Source organism: Strix uralensis, chromosome 8, assembly GCF_047716275.1.
Source record: "Strix uralensis isolate ZFMK-TIS-50842 chromosome 8, bStrUra1, whole genome shotgun sequence".
Classification (NCBI taxonomy): domain Eukaryota; kingdom Metazoa; phylum Chordata; class Aves; order Strigiformes; family Strigidae; genus Strix; species Strix uralensis.
The window spans coordinates 12427976-12452102 of record NC_133979.1 but is presented as its reverse complement, the minus strand read 5'-3'; the positions used below and the strand labels follow the sequence as shown (position 1 = coordinate 12452102).

General features: G+C 39.7%; 1 protein-coding gene across 9 annotated transcripts in view; it reads left to right on the top strand.

Annotated features, from left to right (window-relative positions):
* The window catches only part of ST3GAL3 (ST3 beta-galactoside alpha-2,3-sialyltransferase 3), a 205134-nt gene that overhangs the window by 33355 nt on the left and 147652 nt on the right, over positions 1 to 24127 (top strand). For 8 of the 9 annotated variants that reach the window (XR_012629841.1, XM_074876235.1, XM_074876240.1 and 5 more), the window contains one exon: positions 22894 to 22941. The exons of the other annotated variant lie outside the window; for it this stretch is intronic. Coding sequence is in view for 7 of the 8 variants with exons in the window: in XM_074876235.1 (XP_074732336.1) it covers positions 22894 to 22941 (48 nt within the window). In the remaining variant the exon portion in view is untranslated. The remainder of the gene's footprint in view (positions 1 to 22893; positions 22942 to 24127) is intronic. 9 annotated transcript variants of the gene reach the window in all.

Genomic DNA, 24127 nt, shown 5'->3' with positions numbered 1-24127 from the left:
CATATTTGTGTGCACATGTGTAACGTGAAAAGTGGAAAAAACGAGTTTTCATCTTGTACTGTGTGTCCAGGATCTAGAGGAAAATACATTTATTAGTCTTAATGTGCCCTTTACTGTCCAATTCTTTCTGGTTTAAAATAGCTTTCAAAAATTTTCAGTGTCTTTCAGTAAGACTTTGCAAAATTATAGGATAACACCAGTTGGAAGGAACATAAGGGGGTCTCTAGTCCAACCTCCTGGTCAAAGCAGTGTCAGTTATTAGGTGAGACCAGATCTTTATCCAGCCAGGTTTGAAAACCTTTAAGAATGGAGACTGCGCAACCTCTCTGTACAACCTTTTCCAGTGCTTCACGGTCTTCATGGTGAACAGACTTTTCCTTACATCCAGTCCAAACCTCTCTTGTTTTAACTTATGCTTACTGCCTCTCATCATCCCACCATGTGACACTTCAGGAACCAGGCTCTGTTTTCTTGGTAATTTTCCTGCAGGTGCTGGAGGGCTGCTCTTCTGTCTCCCCAGAGCTTTGTCTTCTGCAGGCTAAACAAGCCTTGTTCCCTCAGTTTCTCCTCATAGGTCTTGTGTTAGCGCTCTGGTATTTGATCATCTGCACAATCCCTTGTTTGTCTGTAGCCCTTCCTAGAGGCCAGGCATGATGTGTTAAGACAGAGGGCTTATTGTCATTTGGAGGGGCTTGTGGTCTTGGGTGGTTCCCCTCCCCACCCCCAACTTTTTTTACTCCTTCATGTCAGTTAAATAATTCCATATACTTTCTGGTATTTCACCTTCTGTTTCAAACACCTCTTTATTGTGCATTTGTTGCACTGGAGGTGCATGGTACCTGTATTGGACCTGGCTGAAGAAATGCCAGATCAATGAAGGGGCACTTAACATTGAATGTACGATATTGAATATACAATAATGGTATAGGTAATGCTGTTGCTACCACAAAGGCCTTTTGCTTCTCAAGAGGCTCAGTCCAAAAGCAGTCACTGTTAAGGAAATATAGAACAGGGGGATGAATAGATAAACAGACTTCAGGCAACAGACACCCTCTCTAGGCAACCTGTTCCATGGTACTATAGTAGAGAAATTTTTCCTAATGTCCAGTCTGAACCTCCTAACCTGTAACTTGTGGCTGTTGTCGCTTCCTTGCCCTGAAGGACTCACAGGATGGTATGGGCATTGAGTAAGTTTTCCATATGCCTTTTTTTTTTTTTTCTGTAAATGTAATGGTAGGTAGAAAGTGAAGTCCTGAAGGCACTGTGAGAAGTGTGGGGTATTCCAAGATAATCAGGGCTGTCTTGAAATGCCAGAGCTCGACAGATGAGAAAGTCAGTGAGGAAAGGCAGTGGCTGTTTGTGCAATACTACTAATTTAGGCTCCGAGTACTTGACATGCAGCTATTTAGTAAGCTCAGAATAACAAAGAACTGTTTGGAAGAGGATGGCTGTTACAGACTGCTGTGTAATCAGATGTGAAGGACTGGTGTGAAGATGATGGTTGCAAAGAAGGCCATGCATGTGGTAACTGGTTCCCTCTGGAGAAGACAGTGCTGCTGAAAATAGCTGGATTGGGTGTGAACACTGCTGCATTTGAACTGCTTTTACTGCTGCCAGCTGTTGATAGTCATGTCTGGGTTGTGACTAAAAATATGGAGATATTTGGAGTGTTGAACACAGGTTTTATCTTCGCTGAAGTGACTGCAAATTTAGGTTTGCAACCAGTTTCAAGAGAAGTTGTGTGACTGCGATGTGGTGCATCCAGAAGGAGTAGTGTACTTCACTGCCTCCCTTGTGTACTTATGTTTGGGTTTTCTAATACTTTTGAACGTTTGTATTGCTAATTCTGTCATGTTTCAACTTTCTGGACCTTTTTTCAACTCCTAGTTTCTGCAGTTTCTGATATAGTGCAGATGTTATTTTCCAAACTATTTTTGAGGTAGTTTATTTTTTTTAAGTCAATGATCCACACTAAGCTGTTTAAATTTCTCCCATGAATTGCTTCATTGATTCAAAACTCTCTGTGGTGTAGGAACACTTGAGGAATTCCCTCAGTTGTGCAATAAGACATGTGCTGATGGCGACCATAGTCTAGTATGTTGCTAATTCATCTATGTTTTGAGTCCTTTTAGCCATTTCACACAATTGTCTGTCTGCAGTGACTACACCAACAGTAGTGGTTGTCTCTTCTTTCATAGCAGCTCCACTTGTTGTCCTTCAAAGGTGAGATTTCTAAAGCATGCAAGCTCATAATCAGTGACAAATACCATAATCTCTTTTCTTTCAGTAAGAGTTGAGAAGTATATTCATCTTCTAAACTATCTTCTCTTAAAAGAACTTTTATCAGTTTCTCCTAGCATGTGCCAGTGTATACTTTATAAAACATTTTAATTAAAAAAACATTATTTGTGGTATTTCCTTTGTCCATGTCCAGTGGGAGCTATTGGGATGAATGTTTCCAGAAGACTTAATTTTGCATTGATTGCTGGGTGGTTCCCTTCCTACATCCTGTACAGTGTGAAGCCTCATCTCTGGAATGTCTGTCTGGTCCCATAAAATGTTTGGGGAAATGCTGTTATATGCTATCACATGGGGTATAAATCCCCTGAAATTGCACATTGGATGCTGTACTCCCAGACAGGATTGTAAACACTTGGAGGCCCTTGTATATTAGAAGTTTCATCTTGAAGATAGGAGCAAATCCAAGTTGTTAATTTTAAATTTCTCTTTTCCCCCATGTTGTTTCTCCATCAAGGCAAATGCTTTTGGCTTCTCTTAAAGGAAAGGCTTGAAAGTGTCTCAAATTTCTAGATGAATGCTGGGCAATTGTACTAAGAAAGAAATTATGTTGCTGTGTTTGTAACCATCTTGGGACTTGGGCTATATTGAAAATAATGTGTCTTCTTCCATAAGGCAGAAACCTCCTTATTGCTGTCCTGATGTTAAAAATGCATGAAACTTAATTCTTTTTTTTTTTAAAGCAGAAAGTTTTTTAAAACCAGCAGAAAGATAAAGATGTGAGAATAGCAGTCCTGAACAGCAAATCTGTAGGTAAAGAAAGGATGGTGTTAAGTTCCAAAATATGTATTTAAGTTTTAAAAAAAAAATATTTATTTTTAACTGCTAAAATTTCACTTATTTATGTTATGCATCTCAGTGCCACTGTCTTGCATTTTTGTACTCCTGGTGTTCTGTCTTTCAGCCCAGCTACCTCACTGGCATTAAAAACCAACTGAGAGTGAGCCGAAACTGCGAGGCAGTTTCCTGTTGTATAACTGTTTAGTTACTTTCTGAGATACTTGAGTAAATATTTAATTTGTAAAATGATTGTCCTATATTTTTTTTGGTGTAGATTAATATACTTCATTTCTAGCACTGTTTATTTTCTTGCTTATCTGATCTTAAATATTGCTACTCATTTTAGAAGCTGTGTTTTTTAACAGTGGCCACTCAAAATGTTTTCCTTCATAGGAAATTGTAGAAAATAGCCTTGGAAAGAACTGCAGGAGGTCTTTCTCTGGGCTTTTAGAAACAATATTTTTAACATCATTTTATGCCAACATATGTCAGAAGTACTCTATAAAAATCTAATGATGGAAACTTGGACAATCTATCACAGTCCTTAATTATTCTTCCCTGTAGACAGATATTTCCTGATGTCTACTCTAAATCATTTTGGCCACAGTCAAGTCAATTGTATGCTTTTCTGATCCTCACCTTCCCCCCTGCCCCCCATGTGTTTATGTATATTAGATTAGTTGATAGGCTTCTTTCAGTGTTACTTTCTTCAGATTTGTGATTTTTAATGTTTCTAGTGGAGAAAATATTCTGCAATCTGATCATTCTTTCTTCTAAAGACTCTACTACTTGTGCATATGTTTCTTGGAGCGTGGTACTCCAGAATAGATTTCTTTGGAGGCTATGTCTGTATGAGTGGAGTAGAAAAATGTGGCTTGCAGTTATGCTCTACTTCATGCTTTTCAGTGCAGAGACACTGGGGTTTCAGTATCATGGTGCTGATTCAGATCAGCTTGTTGTTCACTGTAACTCATTGTAACACCATTATGTCCGCTTGGAAGTACTGTGTTCCCTTGCCAAGATTCAAATATTTGTATACTTGCCGTATACTTGGATGTCTTGTTGCTGTTGCTATGAAATGTATAAAAATGTGGTTCTGAGTCTGCTCTCATGGAGAGACATGAAACCATCTTTGAAGCTTAGGTTGTGGCCTTTGGTCGAAGGCAATTTACTGCTGTCTCCCATCTCTTTAAAAAAAGACACTGAACTGAGCGGAAATGTCTTGTTGGCAATATCATTGTGGACAACATGTTTTGTTGATTTTCTTTCAGTTTCAAGCTCTGTAGAAATTTTTTGTCATGTGTATTCCTGCCCTGATAACGCTTTCTAGATCAGGCAGTAGAGGGTTCTTTTCTGTTGCAAGTTGTACAACGTTTGTTTCTTTTCTGTACTGAAGGATTTTTATTCTCTATTTTCATTTTTTTCTGAAGACAGGTGTGTCGTTCTGGATTATAATTCAGTGGATTCATTCACAGTTCAGTTTTGGGACAGTAATCTTAACCACGTAATCTACTTAGAGCATTCTTTCATCTTGTATGTCTTTTCCTCCTTGCTGTTTGTTCATACAGGCATTCTGTGATGAATATACCTGTACTTCAAATCAAGTTTAGGAGCATTTTTTTCCCCTATAGTTCTCATAGTTTGTGCTTGTCCTCCCTCCCCTTGCTTTCCACACAGTAAGAACAGTATGTATACCCAGCTTCTGAATTTCTCTGCCAATAAAGATCATCAGCTAGGCACTGCAAGGCCGGTGCTTCCTGAAGCTCACGGCTTGTGCTGAAGCTTCACAGTGACCCTCTGTGAATGGGTCTGGAAACTTCATCCCAAGGAGAAGCCAAAGGACTCTCTGCCTCATCTCCCCATTGCTGTGCTGGATCTGCAATGTGATGGTCCTTCTGCCAGCATGGGGATGGTGGGTGGTCATAGGATAACAGAAGTAGAGGAGTCTGCCTTTGTTGTTACCCTTGGGGGCATTTTCAGATGGGATGTAGCCTTCAAGTTGCTTTTTGAAGACCCTTCTGATAGAATATTTGGATTTCTCTATGATGTGTGACTGTTGGATGATGCACTGATTTTAAAAATCTAAAAGCCACTTTTGGCTTTACAGAAATAACCCAGAAAATATTACTGGGTGTTGACTGGCTCTGGTCTTCCTTAGAGGATAGTCTTCAATTTTATTTTTTTTAAAATTTTTTTAAATGTTAACATCTGTTTCCAATCATAGAAAAAAGATCTTGGGAAAAGAAATAGATTAACATTGTAACCAAATCAACACCTGGCTCTGTTTTGGGAAGAAACTTGGAACATCTTTACAGGATGTTAATAAATAAAGCTAGGTACGTGATCTAGATGCATCGGGTGTTCTGATGGTCAGGACTGGGCTTCGTCTTATGCTATGCTGCGTTGTAACAGTAGAGGGTACTGTTGGTGTAAGATAAAAATGATTTTTTTCACATGGAGCTTGGATTTTTTTGCTCCTAATATATCGGTCATTGGAACTGTTGACGTGTTATCACGTAGTCATCTTTGAGTCGCCACCTCGTTTTCATCCCATCCATTTATGGATTTACTAAGTAGCTTTGTGGACAGTCCCCTAATTAAGTACGAATGTTTCTTCATTACTTTTGCTGTCACAAAGTGCTTAAAAGATGTGTCTTCTGATATAGCTTGTTTTTCCTTCCCTGTTGTGGGGAGACTGTTCCTTCTTTATTCTAGATTGAGGTGTTGATTATGCTGGACAGCTTTCCAGAGAGTTTTTCTTCTGGAGACAAAGTATAAAAAAGCAGTAATGGTTTGGGAACAAAGTTGTAATTATTTCATCTCTTCTGTTGGACAGCCTTACTCCTCTGTTTTATTTACCACATAGTTACATAGTCTCTGGCTGCTGTTCACCAGAGTTGTGTTTTATTTGAATGTCGACAGGTGTGCAGTAAGACCTGCTTTTAAGGAATGTTACTGCTTTGCCAGGATTATTTCAGTTCTGTGGAAAGGACCTGAGCTTTACAAATCTAAGTTTCTGAGGGTATAGCTACATGGTATGGTATGTTGATTTTGGTGGCAAATCTCCTGTAAGTAACTGCATAATAGTATTTTTGGTGGGTTTTGTCCCATATTTTTATAGTAATGTGGTTTATAACCTCTCCCTACCCTGTGAGCAGCTGTTTTGGGCACAGCTGTGCTGGGGGGAGTTGCAGTGATGTGCTGGGCCACACTGGGTGTGAAAATTTCCTTAATTTTGCTTTGCTGCCAAAGTACTGTGTAAGTACACCTTGGGGTTGGTGTTAATTTGGAGGTGGAATTGGTAATCCTGATGGGAGCGAGACACCTTCAGTTTGGTCACTGCCATATTCTAACTGTACTGTAATGTACTTGCACTGTTAGAAATCCTAATATAGGTTTATTTGATATTCTGGCAAAAACTACTTTGTGAGTAAAGTTTTCCACTTGGTAAACTGATTTAAACCATAATGTCAGAAAAGATGCCTCGTAGGTACAAGATATACTAGATGTGATAGCAAACTCATTGAAGCCCCAAGTTCTTCAGCTGCTGAATCTACATTTCATTATGGTTTGCCCACATAGATAATTTTACTGGTACTACAGTGTGATTTCACTGGGAGAAGATCTTATGTAGGCAAGCTTGAAAATTTATTCATAGGCCCCCGATAACTGTTTCCCCAATCTGTCTGCATTCTTCTGCATGTTTCTGGGATGGTAGGGTAGCTTTTAGTGATGGAGTCAGTTTGGAGCTGAAAACAGGAGAGATGTCTGATAGGAGTTGAGCTAAGATGGAGGAGGAGGGGATAGAAAGGTATTGGTGTGCTTTTGGGCTTTGGCTACCGAAAGCACTGCTAGCAGTGGTTATAAATGTGTTTTGAGACATCACTCATGCTCTCTGAGCTTCAACCCTAACCCTTGTTTCTACTGCTTACCTTGAGCCAGCTTTTTCTGTTTGACTGACTGTGTGACAAACCATGCCACCTTACTCTAAAACTGCAGAAGACCAAAAGGGAAAGGTTCTGCCAGTTTGACCTTTCAACCAGGGGAGTCTTTGTGATGGCTTAAAGGAAGGGACATGGGGGAATAGGTTCAGGGTCTGTCTGGGGCTGTGTCGTGAAGCTGTGCCTTCTGTGGCATTACTGTTTAAATTGTCACTAGCAGAACATGGGGTATTAATAACCCATCTGCTTGAAATCTTCTAATGGGTGAAATTTGGTGGGGGAAGTTGTCAGTGCAGGACACTTCAGTCATGTTGAGTATATTGAACAACTGCAGAGAAACTGCCTGGATCCTGTGAGCTAACTTGGGTGTTTCCTGGCCAGAACAGTCCAGTTTGCACACTGTTGTATTTAAGTGGCTGCTCCTCTTGTGAGAGCCAGTAGTAAAGAACAGTTTATTATGGGTAATAGTCATGGCTTCAACAGGATCATGATTGGATTTTCACTCTTGGACTCAAATAATAGCCATAACAATACATTCCATTATCCGAGGAAGGAAATTCTTTGTAAGTGAACCCTAACCTTATAGTTACTAGATTTATCCTGTGCTCAACTCAGGATAAATTCAGTTCTCACTTTGAAATGGGTTGTTAAGACTTCTTGCCTGGCATAGCATTACTAGCAGACTGGAAGGTTTGTCTTTTTTGCAGTTGACTCCTGCATTCAATTTGTTCTGAATCAGTCTAATGTGAGGGGAGGTACTTGCACTAAAATCCTGAGAGCAATGCTGATTTAGAACAAGGGTGTTTCACAGAATCACAAAATAGTTGAGACTAGAAGGCACTTCTGGAGATGAACTTCACCCTCACAACACAATTGTGTTTTTTCTTATGTTTAAATAGAATTTCCTGCTTTTCAGTTTGTTTCCATTGCCTCTCATCCTTTCACTGGGCACCTTTGAGAAGAGTCCATCTCTGCCTTCTTTATTCCTTCCCATCAGGTTACATTACTAAGATCCTCCTGAGTCTTCTCTACTCAAGGCTAAACAATTCCAGCTCTCTGTCTCTCACATGGCAGATGCTCCAATCCGTTAATCATCTTAGTTTGCTGGACTGACTCCAACAGGTCTCTCTTGTAGTGGGGAGCCCAGTGCTGGACCCAGTCCTCTGGCAGTGCCTCCCCAGTGCTGAGCAGAGGTGAAGGATCCCTTCCCTCGCCTCTGCCTAATGCAGCCCGGGATGCTGTTGGCTGCCTTTGCCACCAGGGCACGTTGCTGGCTCAGTTCAGCTGTTCCACCAGGACTCCCGGGTCCTTCTTTGCAAAGCTGTTTTCCAGTAGGATGGCACCCAGCCTGTACAGCATAGAGTTATTCCTCCCCGGGAGCAGGACTTTGCATTTTCCTTTGCTGAGCTTCATGAGATCTGTCTGCCTGTTTCACCAGGCCTTTTCCACTCTTTTTGTCAGCAGGAGGCCCACATTTTTCCCTAGTTTTCCTTTAGCTGCTAAATTACCTGTAGAAGTACTTCTTGTTCATGTCCTTCACCATTTTCAACTCCAGGCAGGTTTTGACCTTCCTAAGCCCGTCTTTGCACGCCAGGGCAGTGTGTCTATATTTGTCCTAGCTCACCTGACCCTGCTCTCACCTCTCGTATGCCTTCTTTTAAGTTCTGTCAGAAGCTCCTTGTTCATCCATGCAGGTCTTCCGGTGCCTTTGCTTGATTTCCTGCACATTGGCCTGGATGTTTCTTGAGCGAGGTTCTCCTTCAAAATCAACCAACCTGTCTTCTCTTCAGGCCCATATCCTATGGGTTTCTCTGAAGCAGGTCCCTGAATAGGCTGAATTCTGCTCTTCTGAAGCCCAGACACGATCCTGTAATTTACCTTGTTTCCTTTGCCTTGGTTGTGACTTAAGGCTTTGTTCTGTGACTTCTCTGGCTTGAACATCAGTAGCGTTAATATCTCAGCCTGTGTTTGTGGTAAGCTGGTTAGGTCGTGTGTTTTAATCTGAACTAGAGATATTTGTACCTGAAATTCATACCTTGAGTGAACCAGACAGGCCAGGTCTGGATAAGTGCTAAATGTTCCTGCAGTGGGCTATACTTTCTTTTGGCACGTTCTTAGCTTATTTACTGATCCATCTGGTCCTTATGTGTGTTGGTCTTACGTACCAATGCTGGTACCAAAACTTTCATCTAGTTAGATGTCATTAAAATGACTCCCTTGCTGGACCCACTTCCATCCCCTTATGTGTGCCTAGAAATGGGGCTTAAATTTGCGCAGTCTAGCCATGCCCTGGCTTGTTCTGAGATCATGGTATAACCCAAAGCATTTCTTCATGGTAAAACTATCCTATCCTGTATGTATCCACGAAAGAAAAACTGGCCTAGAAGAGTCAACTGCACAACTAGCCTAGGAATTATAGGCTGTTCTGTTTCTCAGAGCTCCAGAATCTGTTCAATATCCATATGGTCATTAATAAGTTTCATGTAGCATGGTATAGCCAAGGTATAATGGGATTCTGGCAAGTGATCCAGTTGCCTTCTCAGGAGTGTTTTTTGTCAGTGGAGGTTGTCCGGTACCTTTCTTCAAGTTCTGCATTTGCTCCCCACACCCAGTTGGTTACCTGTAAGCAGTGGCTGTACCAACTGATATGTAAGGGGAGTGGATACACCACTCTTAAATGGTGTACCTCAGGCAGAATGGCAGAATATATCCTAGTTAGTATCTGGTATTCCTGGTCAGCACAGATGGTGAAGTGTTGGCAAAAATACTTGCGAAGTGATGTGAGAAGGCTCTGCTTGCTGTTAGTCACTACCACCAAATTAGCTTAATTAAAACCAGCTGTGGGAAAGTGGTCTGCTGCAACTGATAAATCTCATTTCCTTCTCTCAAGTGTCTGTGGGCCTGGAGTGGGCGATAACTGCCGGCTTGGATGCAGTGAGGATCTTAAGGTGGTTGCAGTTCTCTTCCATATGTGCAATTTTGAAGTTGGCCCTAAATCCTGCTTTTGGCTCGCATTTCTCCATATGGAGTCCTTGGCCTTGAGATGCTCGGGTTTGTGTATCGTGTTGAATAGCATCTATTATGGTTAGTGTTGCCATTACTTGATTTGGTTTGGGAGAATTAGTGGGCATGTTTGTTTTAGTATGGTTTAGAAAGAATGTCAAGGTTATCCTGCCTGAGAAGGATGTTCTTTTATTAAAGTTTAAAAGCCTCACAAAACTAAAAGAACCCCTTCCCCCACAACCAAACCCCGACTTTAAAAACCAACAGCTTAAGCCATTTGAAAACATACAGTGCTTTCTCTGAATGGCCAGCCATCCTTTGTGTTTTGTGAACTGGTGTCTCAGGTTTCTGCAATATTCTTTATTTGTGGAATGCCCTACTCATCACTGTCTCCCTTCACTTAATCCTCTCCTCTCTTTCCTTATCATCTGTTCAGTTGTGCAGGCAATTTCACAGTCAAACTTAGGGCCAAAAAGTTGCCTACGTTGATGGCTTGTCACAAACCAAGAAGAGGCCATTTTTCATTTCTGAATTGATCCCAGACCTGCCAGCATCAAGCTGTCGGGTTTTTTTGCCAGTCAAATAAAGTTGTGTTAGATGAGGCAGCTGTTTTAGAATAAGGTTAATAAAATGACTGTTGCCTTTTATAAGGAGTTCTGCTAGCGCAGTAATCCAGAAATGGCAAAACTCTAAAATTTGTGAATCCCAGTGAGCCCGTGAAATCCTGGCTGGGAGCACACTTCAGCAGGTGCTGAAATGCTAATAGGGAATAGGGTCTGTCATGGAGCGCTGCGGAAGGTTTGTCTTTCTGAGATTACAGTGGGTTTTCTTTGTGCAAATTGAATTAATTTAAGTATGGGAGTTGCTCTTGGCAGCTCTCAATTTCTGAAGTTCCAGCTTTTGGAGAAATAGAGTTGGCAGTTTCACATGATCTTCATCAAAACCATTTGATGTTTCAGTGATGCTGGTACTGCTGGATGCTGGATTACTGTTCTTAAGCAAGCTGTTCCCTTGTCTTGGTATTTTGATTAAAGTAGTCCACTGATCTGGGTTGGTTTTGCTTTCTGTTTTTGGGGTGGGTTTTCTTGTTTTGGTTTTGTCTTTTCCAGAGGCCCTGCAAGTCCTCTGAAAGTCCATGTGGCCACTCAGAAAAGCAAAGCTAATATGGGTGTTTCAGAGGCATAGCTGAACAACATAGATAATTGGACATTGCATTGTGGCAGAGCTGAGAAAAATGTTTGTGAATGCGCGTTGACCAAACAAAAGGAGTTGCATCAATAAGTACCTTTCTACTGAACTTGTAAAACTTTAGTTTCTTTCCCTCAATATTTTTCCAGCATATAATAATAATAATGTTGTCTGTTATATTTGCTTGCTGCAAACATGCAGGAGAGTTTGTGGCTTTCCCAAATAGGGTCACCCAAGATTTTTGGACACAGTATAGAGATGAGCCTGGTCACACCGCTCATCTACATGCAGTTCTCTGGTAATTTACTGCCTGTATCAGTTTTGCACATGAGCTTTGTATCACTTTCAGTTTCATGTCTGACAGACAAGGATCTTTTCAATACAATTCATCCTTGGACAGTAAATGTTCTTGTAGCTGGAGGTGAGACTGGCCTCTTTTTTTAGTCCTTTACCCTCCTTGTGGGAGTGGCAGCTTGGTTGTCTTTTAGCCACTGCTGACATGGAAACTACACTATGAGTTTTTTTTTTTAAAAGAAGGCTTCCTTGCTTTGTGAAACAGTTTAGTTAGGTGCTCAGCAGTTTAAGTCCATTGATCCTAGATTGGAACTCATGTTTCTTAGTATTTAACCTTCTGGGTGCCTTGAAGTTTGTTTTCTCATTGGCTTGTTTCTCTACCAAGTGCTAATTTAAAGGGATTGATTGCATTTCTGTATGTAGTGTGATAGGAGGTACACTTTTTCTTTAGATCGTCTCCAGCTGTATTTGTCCAGTGGCTGGGTGATGTGACGATCAACTTCTGCTTCTGGTGATGCTGTTTGAATAAGTCTTTCCATTGTCCTGTGATTTCTGCATGTGGAAATGAGGCACTACTGACACTATTTAGTCCATCTCTGGGTTATTTTTCTTATGTTTTGATGAACCTTTTTTTTTCTTCAAATATTATACTTCTGTAAAAGGAAATAATAGGAATTGAGAATCTATATACGCACTGTTCAAAGTTACTGTGGTTTTGGTTCTTTGTTTTGGTGGCTTTTTTTTGTTTGCTTTTCCCTCCAAGTATGGGAGCTTTCATAGTCGAGCAGATACTCTGGGAACAGAATAGCATTTGTTTTTGGCATCCTTCTAGGATGCACAGATGACTTCTGGAACATCTTTATTTCAGATTTGCAAGTGTTAGTGTTTGTTTGGTTTAGGATGATGCAAGGCTTTAATGTAGACGTAATGCCCTTTGTAGACCAATTAGTGTGGCTGGAAGGTGAAGACAAGCTGAGGGCACACAAACTGTTCTTCAAGACACTTGGCTTTGAAAGAACATATGCTCGGTATCTCTTGGTATATACTACCTATAAAATCACATACTATGTAGGACCTCTCAAGTCCAGATTTTACTGCACGTTTTGGAAACTTAATGACTTTTAGGATTTGATGAGCCAGAAACCTCTTCAGATTTTGGAATCAGTTGTGGTGATGCTGCTAAAAACCAAACCTCCAAACTTCCCCCTGGCCCCAAACTGCAGAAAACGTGAGTGAAAAATGGATCCAACAGACTTTCTGTTCAGTATCACCTTTCACGTTAATAAATGGCCTGGGTCCTTGCAATGCAAATGAATGTAGAACATCACCATTTTCTAGAGAAGATGCCTATAAAGCACTTCTATTCAGGAGATGGTTTATGCTCATATCCTTTCCTTGTGCCTTACTCCTTCCCGTCATTTTTTGTATTCTGGGCAGACACAGCAGATATAAGTCACTGTAAAGCTGTACATATGAACTTGTTGGCAGTTATTCTGGCAGCTGGGCCAGATGTTGTGTGCTTTCAGGGAGGCTTCTGACCACTGGTTTAATATCGTAAGTTGTAGATAATTTTCAAACAAACTCAATAATGTGAGTTTTCTCTTGGAAATATATTTTTGCTTTTGAGGAAGGAGAGGTTTCTGAGAGCTATCTTGGAAAAGCCAACACACAGAAGTTTTTTCCATACCAGGGAGAGAGGAAAAAAAAAAAAGGTTGAATGGCTTCAGTAGGCATAAAACCAAGACCAGGCTATTAAAATTGTTATCTTAATTGCCATTAATTGCATGTAGGTATCTTTATTTATGTAAAACAAAGATGTGCAGCAGCCTTCCAGAGGTCTCTGACAATTGTGTGAGTATATGTAAGTTTAAGACACTGTCACTAATACAGTTCTTAGTCTGTGCTTTGTCAAGGTTAAAAGCTCATGTCCATATTTAATAAAAATACTACAAGAGTAAAGCAATTTCTCTCTAAATATGAATGCTTTCCATTTTATAATATCTAAGGTAACAATATATATTTTGTTTACATTATGAAAATACAGAATTCCTTTTCCTTGTGCCAGTCAAGAAATTTTAGTGTATTTGTCTCTAGTTCGAAACTGAACTTTGTTTAAGGACAAATTTAAGGGTATTTTGCTTTCTTTGTAGTTTCAAGTTGCTAGTATGTAGTAGAGAGTAATAATGTTTGAAGTTTTTTGAGGAGTTTTTGATAATGGAAATTGCTTGGTATTCCAAAAGTTATGTGAAAATTGCACATGTGAGCACTAACCAAGAAAACTGAAGGGAGTATGCTATTTACATTTTTCTAATGATTGCAATAAATAAGTATTATTAGGTTAAAATTACTTTAAAAATACTTTAAAAACAATTTGCATCTTTTGAAGTGATTGAAATCAACCAGGGAGCTTTGACCAATTAATTTTTATTTACATCTGTTTTGCATCACAAAAATATTATGTTGAGTCTGGCCTTAGTTTGCAAATGACATATTGAAGTATTTCCAAGGTTTTATGTCCAAATAATTGGTGTTAGGTGCTTTAATTAAAAAAAAAAAAATTTAGTTGTGATCTGTAACCCTCCTGTCCAGTATTCTTGTTTGAACAAAATAATGTCTACACTAATGATAATTAGGCACATTCCACACAGAATAATGAGATTTACCATTGATTCAGTACTTTTCTGTCTTAAGTCATGTAAGTGGTTAAATTGGTCTATCCTTTAAATATTCCTAATAGTTAGATCCAACAGTCATACACAGGTAAGTCTAAATACAATTTCCACTGTGCCTCTGATATATCGAATGTACAAGTTTGCTGTTAATTATAAAGACAGCTGTAGTGTTGTTTTGTTACTGAGATTATCTAGGAAACACTAGTAGTGATGCTTTTAAAATAAATGTGTTAAAGAATTCATAATTTGAAGTATTAGCTAGAGATAGAGATTCAGAAGAAGATAACATATTCTGAACCTAAAGCAAGTGCTTTACATTTGGGTACACAAATACCATATTTCTTGATATTGCTTTGATTTCTTCATATTGCTTTGATTCAAGACAAGTACTACCACTGATGCTCAAGAAAATGTACTTGAACTGAACTGGTACTATCTTACTGGCCCATGTTTTCACATTTGTCTGCCAATATCCATTTTTTGTCTTGCCACATGGATCGTAAGCTTAGAGGAGAGATGTTTTACTGTTTTGTAATTTATTACATGTTCCACTATGGAATTTGGGTATATGTCTGACTTAGTGCTACAATAATAATTGAAACCAAAATATGTGACTTGGCTTAGGAGGACATGCGCTCCTTAAAATACTGAGAATGTGCTTGGGATTAATTAAAAGATTTCTCTCTGTCAAGAGAAAAACCTCTCAGATACCAGCTTTATTAGTACAGTTTGGCCTGTTTGTGACTTTATGGTAGATCTGTACCTTCTCTACATTTGTGTTCCTCAAAGCCAAGTTTTCATTGAACTTCTGCAGCACCTTGATCTCACCTTCTCCTTTGCATTTGGGGGGACTGTTTGTACATCTCTTCTGGAAAGAGCAACCTAAGAGGACGGTGCTGTTGGCCCTCCCCTGGAACAAGGAGCTGTGATGACCACCGAGGAGCTAAACATAATGGATGCTTGGAGTGAAGCACCATGTTGTCCTTGTGCCCAAGAGTTTCATTGGTCACAGCACTGTGAAGTTAGGTAGTAGATCCAAATAAATGCTGATCTCATGAGCAAAACATACCAGCCCTTCCTGCTACCAAACAGTTATTTGGGCACTGCTGAAGACAATAGCAATGTAATATCCTTCTTGAAGCATTTGCCAGCTGGAGCAGGACACATCTTTTCATTCAGTTCATTCATTGCAGAATAAAGAAAATTGGCATGCTCAGAACATTTTAAAAATACATCTGTTCGGAACACGAGTGTTGTTTCTTGCTTAGTTAATTTGCCACTTCATTACGAATGTCCTGATGGAAGAGGAGCGATGCACACAACAGTGGGTGTAAAAGTTGGTTAGGTTCCATGAAATTCATAAAAATTCATTAAAGAAATATTACTACATCTTTCAAGTTCTGTATCACTAAGAGTTGTAGTGTCAATTAAATGACAGGAAATTGAGAGCTGATGGAGAATTACTTTGCAGTTTACAAAGTAAACAGTAGATCTTGATGCCACATAAAATTATTGAGACAAGCATTAATACTTCGCTATATCCATTCTCAGCTCCGAGCGTCTTTGGAAAAAAGCAGATTGTTTATTTTTAGAGATGAGAAACACTTAATTTCATCAAAGGATGTCTTCAGGGTTGCACAGGTTATAGCAAGATTATCTGTATTGACTGTGCTTTAGTTTGACCATGAGTTGGCAGAGATGTGCTCTGAACCAGGTGTGTCTGTGCTACCTAGGGCAGAGCTTGTGCGTGAGCCTCATCGCTTTGTGTCCAGTTTCTCGGAGTGCAAACTGGCTGGCTCCAAGCTGAAACTAAAAAGGGATCTAATGTCTGGGTGGAGTGGATGGCCAAGGAATTTGGGTTCAACTGTAAGCTTGGCCGTGAAGTCATCTGTTAATGAAGAGGAGGTTGAGTCAGCCACAGAAATGGAGAGAGAACCTGCATGGCCTGCTTTAGTACTGTATGCTTAAAAAGTTAGTACTGGATAAATGAGGGTAGTGTTTAAGGAGATGCTGGCTAGAGCAACAATGCAGAAACTTTTCAACTTTGTACAGTACATAAGTGAATTAAATATTTAGATCAGAATGAAATTTTTCCATTCTTATGGTATTTCACAATGATACGCATTCTCAAATGAGGGTGAATGTTCCCCTCAGGTACATGATATGAAACAGGCACCAGCCAGTTCCCACATCTTTGTACCGACACAAATACAGCCAGGTGGCACACAAGATGGGGATTCAAATTTAGTGCAACAGAAACACTGTATTGCAGCCTTGTTTTAAGACAAATTATTAAAGTAGAAAATCCAGAGTTTATTGGAAGTGTTCTTTACAATCAGATGTTTCCTGTTGCTGAAGATGTGTCCTGTTGCTGAGTGACTTTTCCCTTCCCATAAAGGAAATTAGTTTGAACTTTGAACCTGGGTCTCCTATCAGTTGCAAACAGCACTGGGCTGAAACTTTTCGTATGGTTTGCTTGCCAAAACTTGCAATCCCTGTATCTACTGCTGTTATCTTGCACATCAGTGATTAGGAAGTGTGCCTGTGCTCTGTGTTGTCTTTATATATCCCATCATCTGAGATATTGAAATGTTAAAATAACGCTGCTCAAACAATACATTTGAGATTGTAACTTCTTGTAGTGTCTAAGCGTGGGAACACTACTGACTGTTTTTCACAGAGTATGTGTGTAGGAGCTGAGAGTACTAGTAAGAGTGGTCTTATATGTTTTCTTTGACCTTCACTGACTCAGGGTGAAGTGGTGCATAGGGGATGTCATTAGTGCCTTGAGTTTTGAATAAAGAATACGAGTAACTCAGAGCATCCTTGAGGCTGTGATACAGAAGATGTCCTTCGTAGTGACCAGTGCCCTTAACATAGAGCCATTTCACGGTGCTCAGAAAAAGGTGGAGAAGTAGGAAAATCAGTTGTACTAAAGAAGAAAGAGCTTATTAAAGCAGAATAAACCAAGCAGAGGGGGGGAACACAACGTTAATGCAAAAGTAGGATACTTAATAAATTAGTAGGATGGCATTTATCATTAGACTGAATAAATTACTTGGCCCTTCCCTAAATCTGTCTTCAGCAAGTAAAATAAAGCATTCAGAAGTAAAGGATACCCTGTCAAGTAATTTATAAGTGCAGGCAGTTGTCCTTGTGTTTACTAAATCTGAGGAAAGATGTTCATGCTTTAGGTATCTAAGCAAGATCTCTGTGAAATAGAACTGAAATAATTTAGTTCCCTTCAATTCTTTGGATATAAGAATTGTCTAGAACGTTGCGTAGTCATGATAAGAGTGAGGTTTTTTCCCAAATATTTTTTCTTTGGGGCAGGGAATGTTCTGAGACGCATCTTGCCAAATGAATCCTGACAGTAGCATGTTTTCTGAGAGCATTCTGCTTTTGTGAACTTCATTTTCTGACTAGATGAAATAAAAGGACAATTTTTGTTACTACTGACCTTTTCGTCACTAAGTTATGAAGAGTTTTGTGCATTGTGTTTCTTTTCTGGTACATGTCATGTTATAGAATATTGATCTCAAAGAGAAAATAAATTTTGATGGCTATTGGGGTGTTTGATCCTATCCTCTTCAGCACTCCACTGAAAAAGGAAGACAAATGAATGACAGACCCTTTTCTTTATGGATGGTTTTCTAATTCTGTGGTAAAAAAACAGCACCTAAAATCCTTCTTTTCATTCTGACTCTGATTCAAAATTTTATTCTTTAATATTGTTACTGCAACTGCTGTCCCTAGTCCAGGTGATGAAGCTCTGCAGGATATCTGGTCTCTGATCAAGCTCTGGAGGTAGAAATTACATTAAATGTTATTAAATGTAGGTTGCAGTTCTCTAGGAGTCCATCAGAGTATCTGGAGAGCAGGGGTACGGAATGAGAATCTTAACAGTGATCATGCATACAAGAAAGCAATGCAGACCTCAGAGCTTGAGTCTCTGTATGAGGATGTGCCAAATTACAGCCTTATGTTGCGATGTATTATGGTATTCCCTGTTTGGCTTGGTCTGTGGAGCGTATTACTGTAATGGTATGTGGTATCAAGGCTGTTAAGCCTTTATTATTAAACTCTTATAACTCCTGTGGGACTGATGGTTTGTGGTTTCTCAGGACCACTTCCAAAGCAGCACGCAATCATTTTTTTTACTGTTTGGTTTTTTTTTTTTTCCTGGGGAAGTTGGTTTATTGCTAAAGTCTGGTTTTGGTGGGGTTTTTGGGGTTTTTTTGTTTTTTTTTAAAAAGGGTAAGAGAAGTTACTGGTTCAGCTTCTTTTGGTTTCCAATACGATGAGACAAATATCTACAAATCCTTGCAGGGAAAATCTGTAAAAAGCAAAATAAGTTAGTGGCTTCTCAGAGGGACTTACTGTAAAAGTCTTAACTGAAATTCTGAAACAGCACTTAAGTTAACATACAGATTATATAGAGTTCTTGATTAAATGTGGCTTATATTTGCTGTTCTCATTCTGTGTTCAGTTTGTATATTGCATTTTCATCAATGATGAAATCAAAGCAGGGACAGTATTTGCATTGGAAGTTGGTCAATATATTTGCTCTTACATTTCAGGCACTTGACACGACTGGGCTTTAAGAGCTGTTTCCACACATCTCTGAAGTGCAGTACCCATGCATGATACTAAATGTTTATCCTGTGCTGTCCATCTCTCTCTCTTGGAGTTTGAAACTTAAGATGTTTTCCAACATAGCCTTGTTTCTCTCTGTCTCCTAGAAATATGCAGTTTGTTGGTCAGGATCATCACTCCTTCATGAAGACCCAAATCTTCATTTATTTCTCTGTTCAGAGACTAAAGAGTGGAAAAGATTTGGCAGTCTGTAAGAAATAGCAGTTAAAAAGTTACTGGTGTCCAGAAATGCCTCGACCTAAGATGCACAATATATGCAGCAAGATGAGTAATTTAATTTGCCTGTGTTGGAGACGGGGGACTGTGGTGTAGATTCATCCAGGCTCTGAGAAAGCTCACGGTTAACAAACAGGAGGAAGGATTTGCAGGAGACCTAAGATGGGGGACACTGGAGTGCAAAGGAGTGTATACGTGTGAAGAGATAAGGGATCAATGACACTGGCAGTGAATCCTTTGCCTTGAAATATAATTAGTCCTCGTACCTGGGTGGCTTATCTGGACTGTGGTGTAAGTGCAGCAACAAATGTAGCCACCTCAGATTTGCAGTTGTTCGGTTTGTTTTTTTTTACCTCAGGATACAACTGTGCAAATCCCGTTGTGTTCCTTCAAAGGCAAGTTCAGCTCTACGTCTAGTATGGAGCGTTGTTGGAACAGAGTTTAAATTTGTTCCCGGAACAGCATTTAGTCTCTCAGCACAGTCTGTCTTGGAGCTCCTGGTTCCTGAACCAAATGGGATCCTTGTGTTTGTTCCATAGCAGTGAGCTCTCCTGGCAGAGGGGTCTCGTACGGCATTCCTCTACGCTCCAAAAGGGCTGTGATGAAGCACATTCAGGTGGCCCTGCACAGCACTGTTTTTTGGGGGATGATGGAGCAGATTCATGTGTTGGTCAAATTTTTGATTCTCTGGCTAGGTGGCAGGTGAAAGGGGAAAGTGACCCAGAGCATAGGTCCCAATGCAGCATTGACACAAAGTGACCCAAAGCAACTTTGCAATCTGGCTGGTGAGGTCTCAGCCGTTATTATTCCTGGCACTCAATGCCTTGTTTCTTCTGATGGATTGGATCAGATCCAGAATTGCATTTGGGGTTTTTTTCTTTCCTTTTTTTAAACTGCTGTAGCCACTGAAAAAATTATTGTAGCTAACATGAAAACAGATGTAAAAGGCTGGCATTGTGGTGTGTGCAGCCTTAAGCTGTGCATATTGGCAAGTTATCGGGTGTCAGATTTCATGATTTGGGCATAAAGACTGCCCTTCAGTTAAGAAGGCGGGAGAAAAAACATTTTAGCTGCTTTATGGAAGTAGGTAGCTGAAAGGTTAGGGACTGCTCCTTCAGACATAAACGCTTCTTGGCACCCAAAGTAAGGGCGCATATGAGTGGGTATGTTTTACATCGTGTCTTACTAAGTTTTGAAAGATAGAGCCTTTGATGATTGCCTCTGAAAGGTAGAGCAGACTCGGGCGTGGGGGAAGGCACGGGGCACAGACTGAGCAGCCACTTTGTCTCTGCAAAAAAAAAAAAAAGTCGTCTAGAAAGCCAGGAAGATTTTGAACTGAGTGATGACTGGAAGAGATTTGAAGCTAGAAGCAAAGAAACTTTTTTTCTTATGTTTGGAAGCAGGACTCAATGTATTTGCAAATAAATCTGGCTTGTCTCAAAGAAATACTTATCTCCATCAACTTCTGACAAAAATAACCTGTAGCTCTGAATTTGACTGAATGTGAATAGCTGTCTGGATGGAAGAAAGGTGACCCATGATTATCTTGAGCCTTTCTCAAGTTTATAGCTTCTTCCCTGTTGAAGTGTTAATGCCAGAAATAAACACGATGTTTTAATAAAGATCCACGGTTCATGAAATTACTTGTGGGGGTGAAGGGGGAATTGACAGTAATACAGATTATTCACAGTGAATTTGATATTGAAACTGTGAAACTAATAGTCACATGGAGGACTGGATTGGAAAAGAGAGTTCACGTTTACTCTGCTTGTAATTTTTTTTGTTTATGTGAGGAAGACAATGTTCTTGGTTAAGCGAGTGAAACATTATACTGTTTTAGTGGACTGTAATAATGGGATTAATTTGATGCTTGCAATGCTTTTCAGCCATTCTTAGATAAGTCCTAATATTTCATGTGCAGTGTTTGAATGCAAAATATATTGCAGGAAAATGAACAACATTTAAATTTGGCATTAACTACAAAGCAATACTTTATGTTGATAAAAATCTCAACAGTTTTTTAGAAGTAGAACCCCACAGAGATACTTCAGAATTAATTGATGGCAGATGAATTTAACACAGTTAAAATGAATTAAACCCCTTGCTATTTTGAATAATATATAAATGTCTGAATTTTATTCCCAAAAGAGGAAATACAGTTGTTAAGTCCAGATGGATTTTTATTTTTATTGGAATGAGTTTTGAGACTAGTAATATCTTTTTTTTTATTTTGTTTAATGTTACTACCATAGTGTTGGATCTGGGACAGCACAGACCTTTTTTAAAATTGTTTTAAATCCAGTTAAATGAACGGTTTTACTATGTTTATTTTGAAAATTTCTTATTGAATTTGTAAGATTTGCAAAATAAGCACAGTATAGAAGAGCCAAGGGCTTGGTCCTATGTTAAGTTATTGTCAGCTGAATCGTGGTAATTGTCAGTGACTGTGATTGTAGCCTGCCCAAATGCAAGGTGATGCAGCGGGAGCTTAGCTTCTTTTCAGCACACTAAATCTGATTGTGATTGGGCTAAGGGCTTGCACTGGGGCAGCTGCTGTGGTGCTGCAAGGGATGTGTGATCAGTTGATCACATCTGAGGCCTAAGTTACAAATAGAAACTTAAAGGGATTCAATCTATTCATTTAGCTGAAGATGAAAGGCAGTTCTACTATTGCTGTGTCAGTTTAAAGCCTCTCATTCCATAAAATTATTAATCCTGTCATGGTGGTTTAGTCTTTGCTGTGTTTTACCCATTGACAAGTTGTCTTTAAGTTCTGGGCCCAATTCTGCTCCACTGGAGTAGAATTCAGCAGACTTTCTTCTTCATTTTGGCATCAAAATGGATGGCAAACCAGAAGGCATCCTACCAAAATAAGTGTTGGTTTGTCTCAAGTAAGAATGCAGCTGGGAAAAAACCCCACCACTGACCATGGTGCCCTATTGCAGCTCCATTTGGAACAGAATATTGCATTGTTAGTGATAAATTTTGCAAACAGATTCTAGGCTGGGAGAGTGGTATATGAGGAAAATGAATGACTAATAAAGGGATCTGGATCATGGGGTGAGCTTAGTGCAAGCAGGCAATAAGGGTTTCTATGTGGCCAAATATCAAATTGTATGTATAAAAACTAGGAACTGTAAACCACAATTGAAACGAAGTGTGTCGCATCGTATGAAATGGTGACTAAAAGTATTGGGCATTAACTGGTGGGCAAGAGTTGTCATTGCGATCATGGATAAAAGCACTATTGTGATCCACAGATGGCAAAATAAAACGGTATCAGGTAGAGAGGTTATATTTTCTTGATACTTGGAATGCATGCTGCATATAGAATAAAGGTGAAGGATATTGGTAATTTGAAATGCATTCAGCTGGGGAGCCACTAGTGTGAGTAAAGATGTGGAAAACATGGCGAGAACTGCAAGGAGCACAAAATACTTGGCTTAGCAAACAGTGTCAGGGAAGAACTGATCATAATAGGTGAGTCCCTGAAGAAGGGACAAAATATTGATAATAAATTTGATGAGAAAAAGCTCTTCAGTCTAGCAGTCAAAAGCATATTGTGATTCAGTTTTGGTAAGGTTGACCAAGATTATTAGGCATAATGAAATTATTTTCAAGAAACTGTAGGTACTTCATTGGGTAATGACATCATGATTTGTTGCATACTCCAGTGTTCTGCCTTTGCTAGATGCCTGTTGTTTTGTCTGGCTGGTGTAGAAGTTGTTCTGCTTCCTGGTGGAAGGGAGCATAAGGAGTTATTTAAGCAAAATAACAAGAAAATGTTACAGTGAGAAATGGTACTAAGAAAAAGGGGAAAATGAACTTGTACTCTTGTGTTACAGATTCAGTGGTTCTTTCCTTTGACTCCGTTGGACATACAATAGGCTCAGGTACAACATTGCCTTCTTCTCTATCTCCCACCTCATGACAAGGCTTCTACTTAATTGGACATGGTAGCCATGTTGGGAGGCAGGTCACTGAGTCAGACTTTTGTGGGAATCAACCATCTAGCCAAAGTGGGTAAATAGGTCCTTTCCTAAGTGTAGTGGAAGTATTAAAGGTCTTAGTGCGACACGAGGATTAACATGGGGGACCCCTTCCATTACCAAGCAAGGCCTGGTATCATTACCAAGATGACCTGGACATGTTACATGTGTTAGTGATGCGGCTTGTGCTTCTTTTCTCATGTGAAAGGCATTAAGATGATGTCACCCACCAGCTGAAGAAAAACTGTTCCATGCTACTAGGAGAGTTTCTCAGCTAAACAAACAGTTGAGTTATTTGGGGAAAGACATCAGGAATGCTTCCAGGAAGGAGAAGGCAAAAAAGTCGTAGCTAAACAAATAGGGCTGGAAACTTTTATTTTTTTGGGTGGAGATTGACCAGTATTATCGAGCCCCAGGGCAAATCCTGCCCAATCTAATTTCCTTTGGAACCTGAGCATGACCTTCAGTTAAACTGAACCAGAAATAAAAAATTCTTTTGTGTTGGGGACTCTTCATGAAACCAGTAACTATCATTTTGGCTATGTGTAATATATGAGCTGTAGCCAAGGCACACCATAGTGAGCACAATACTTGATGAAATTCAGTTTACAATGGATGTATATGATATATGAAGTGCAAGTGAAACGTTAAGAATTACTGTTATAACTTAAAAACCCCTTAACACTTAAAAGATGGGGGTATTTGTTGTCTTGCAGAAAAGAAAAATTAATCCAAGTAAAGGTTTTATATTTTACCTTGCTTACTAGCCTTTCCTCTTAGGTTGGTAGGGGGAACATGCTGCCTTCCAACATAGCACCTGTCTTCTGCCTGCGCAGTTTGAAAGAGAGCCTCCTGCCTGGTACTAACAGCAAAGCTTGAACACAAATTTCCAATTTACTAACCCCTGAGCTAGTGGTAGTGACTTGCTTTGTTCACAACACCCCAAATAGTTTCTGCTCTTCTTGCATCTTCTCTAAAACTTATATCTGAAATGGATCTATTGTGGGTGCATGATCTGATGTGGGAGTACCTCTAGGGTGCTGAGTGCAGAGTGGATATGTTTATGGAGGAAAGAGACCCTCTGTTATCT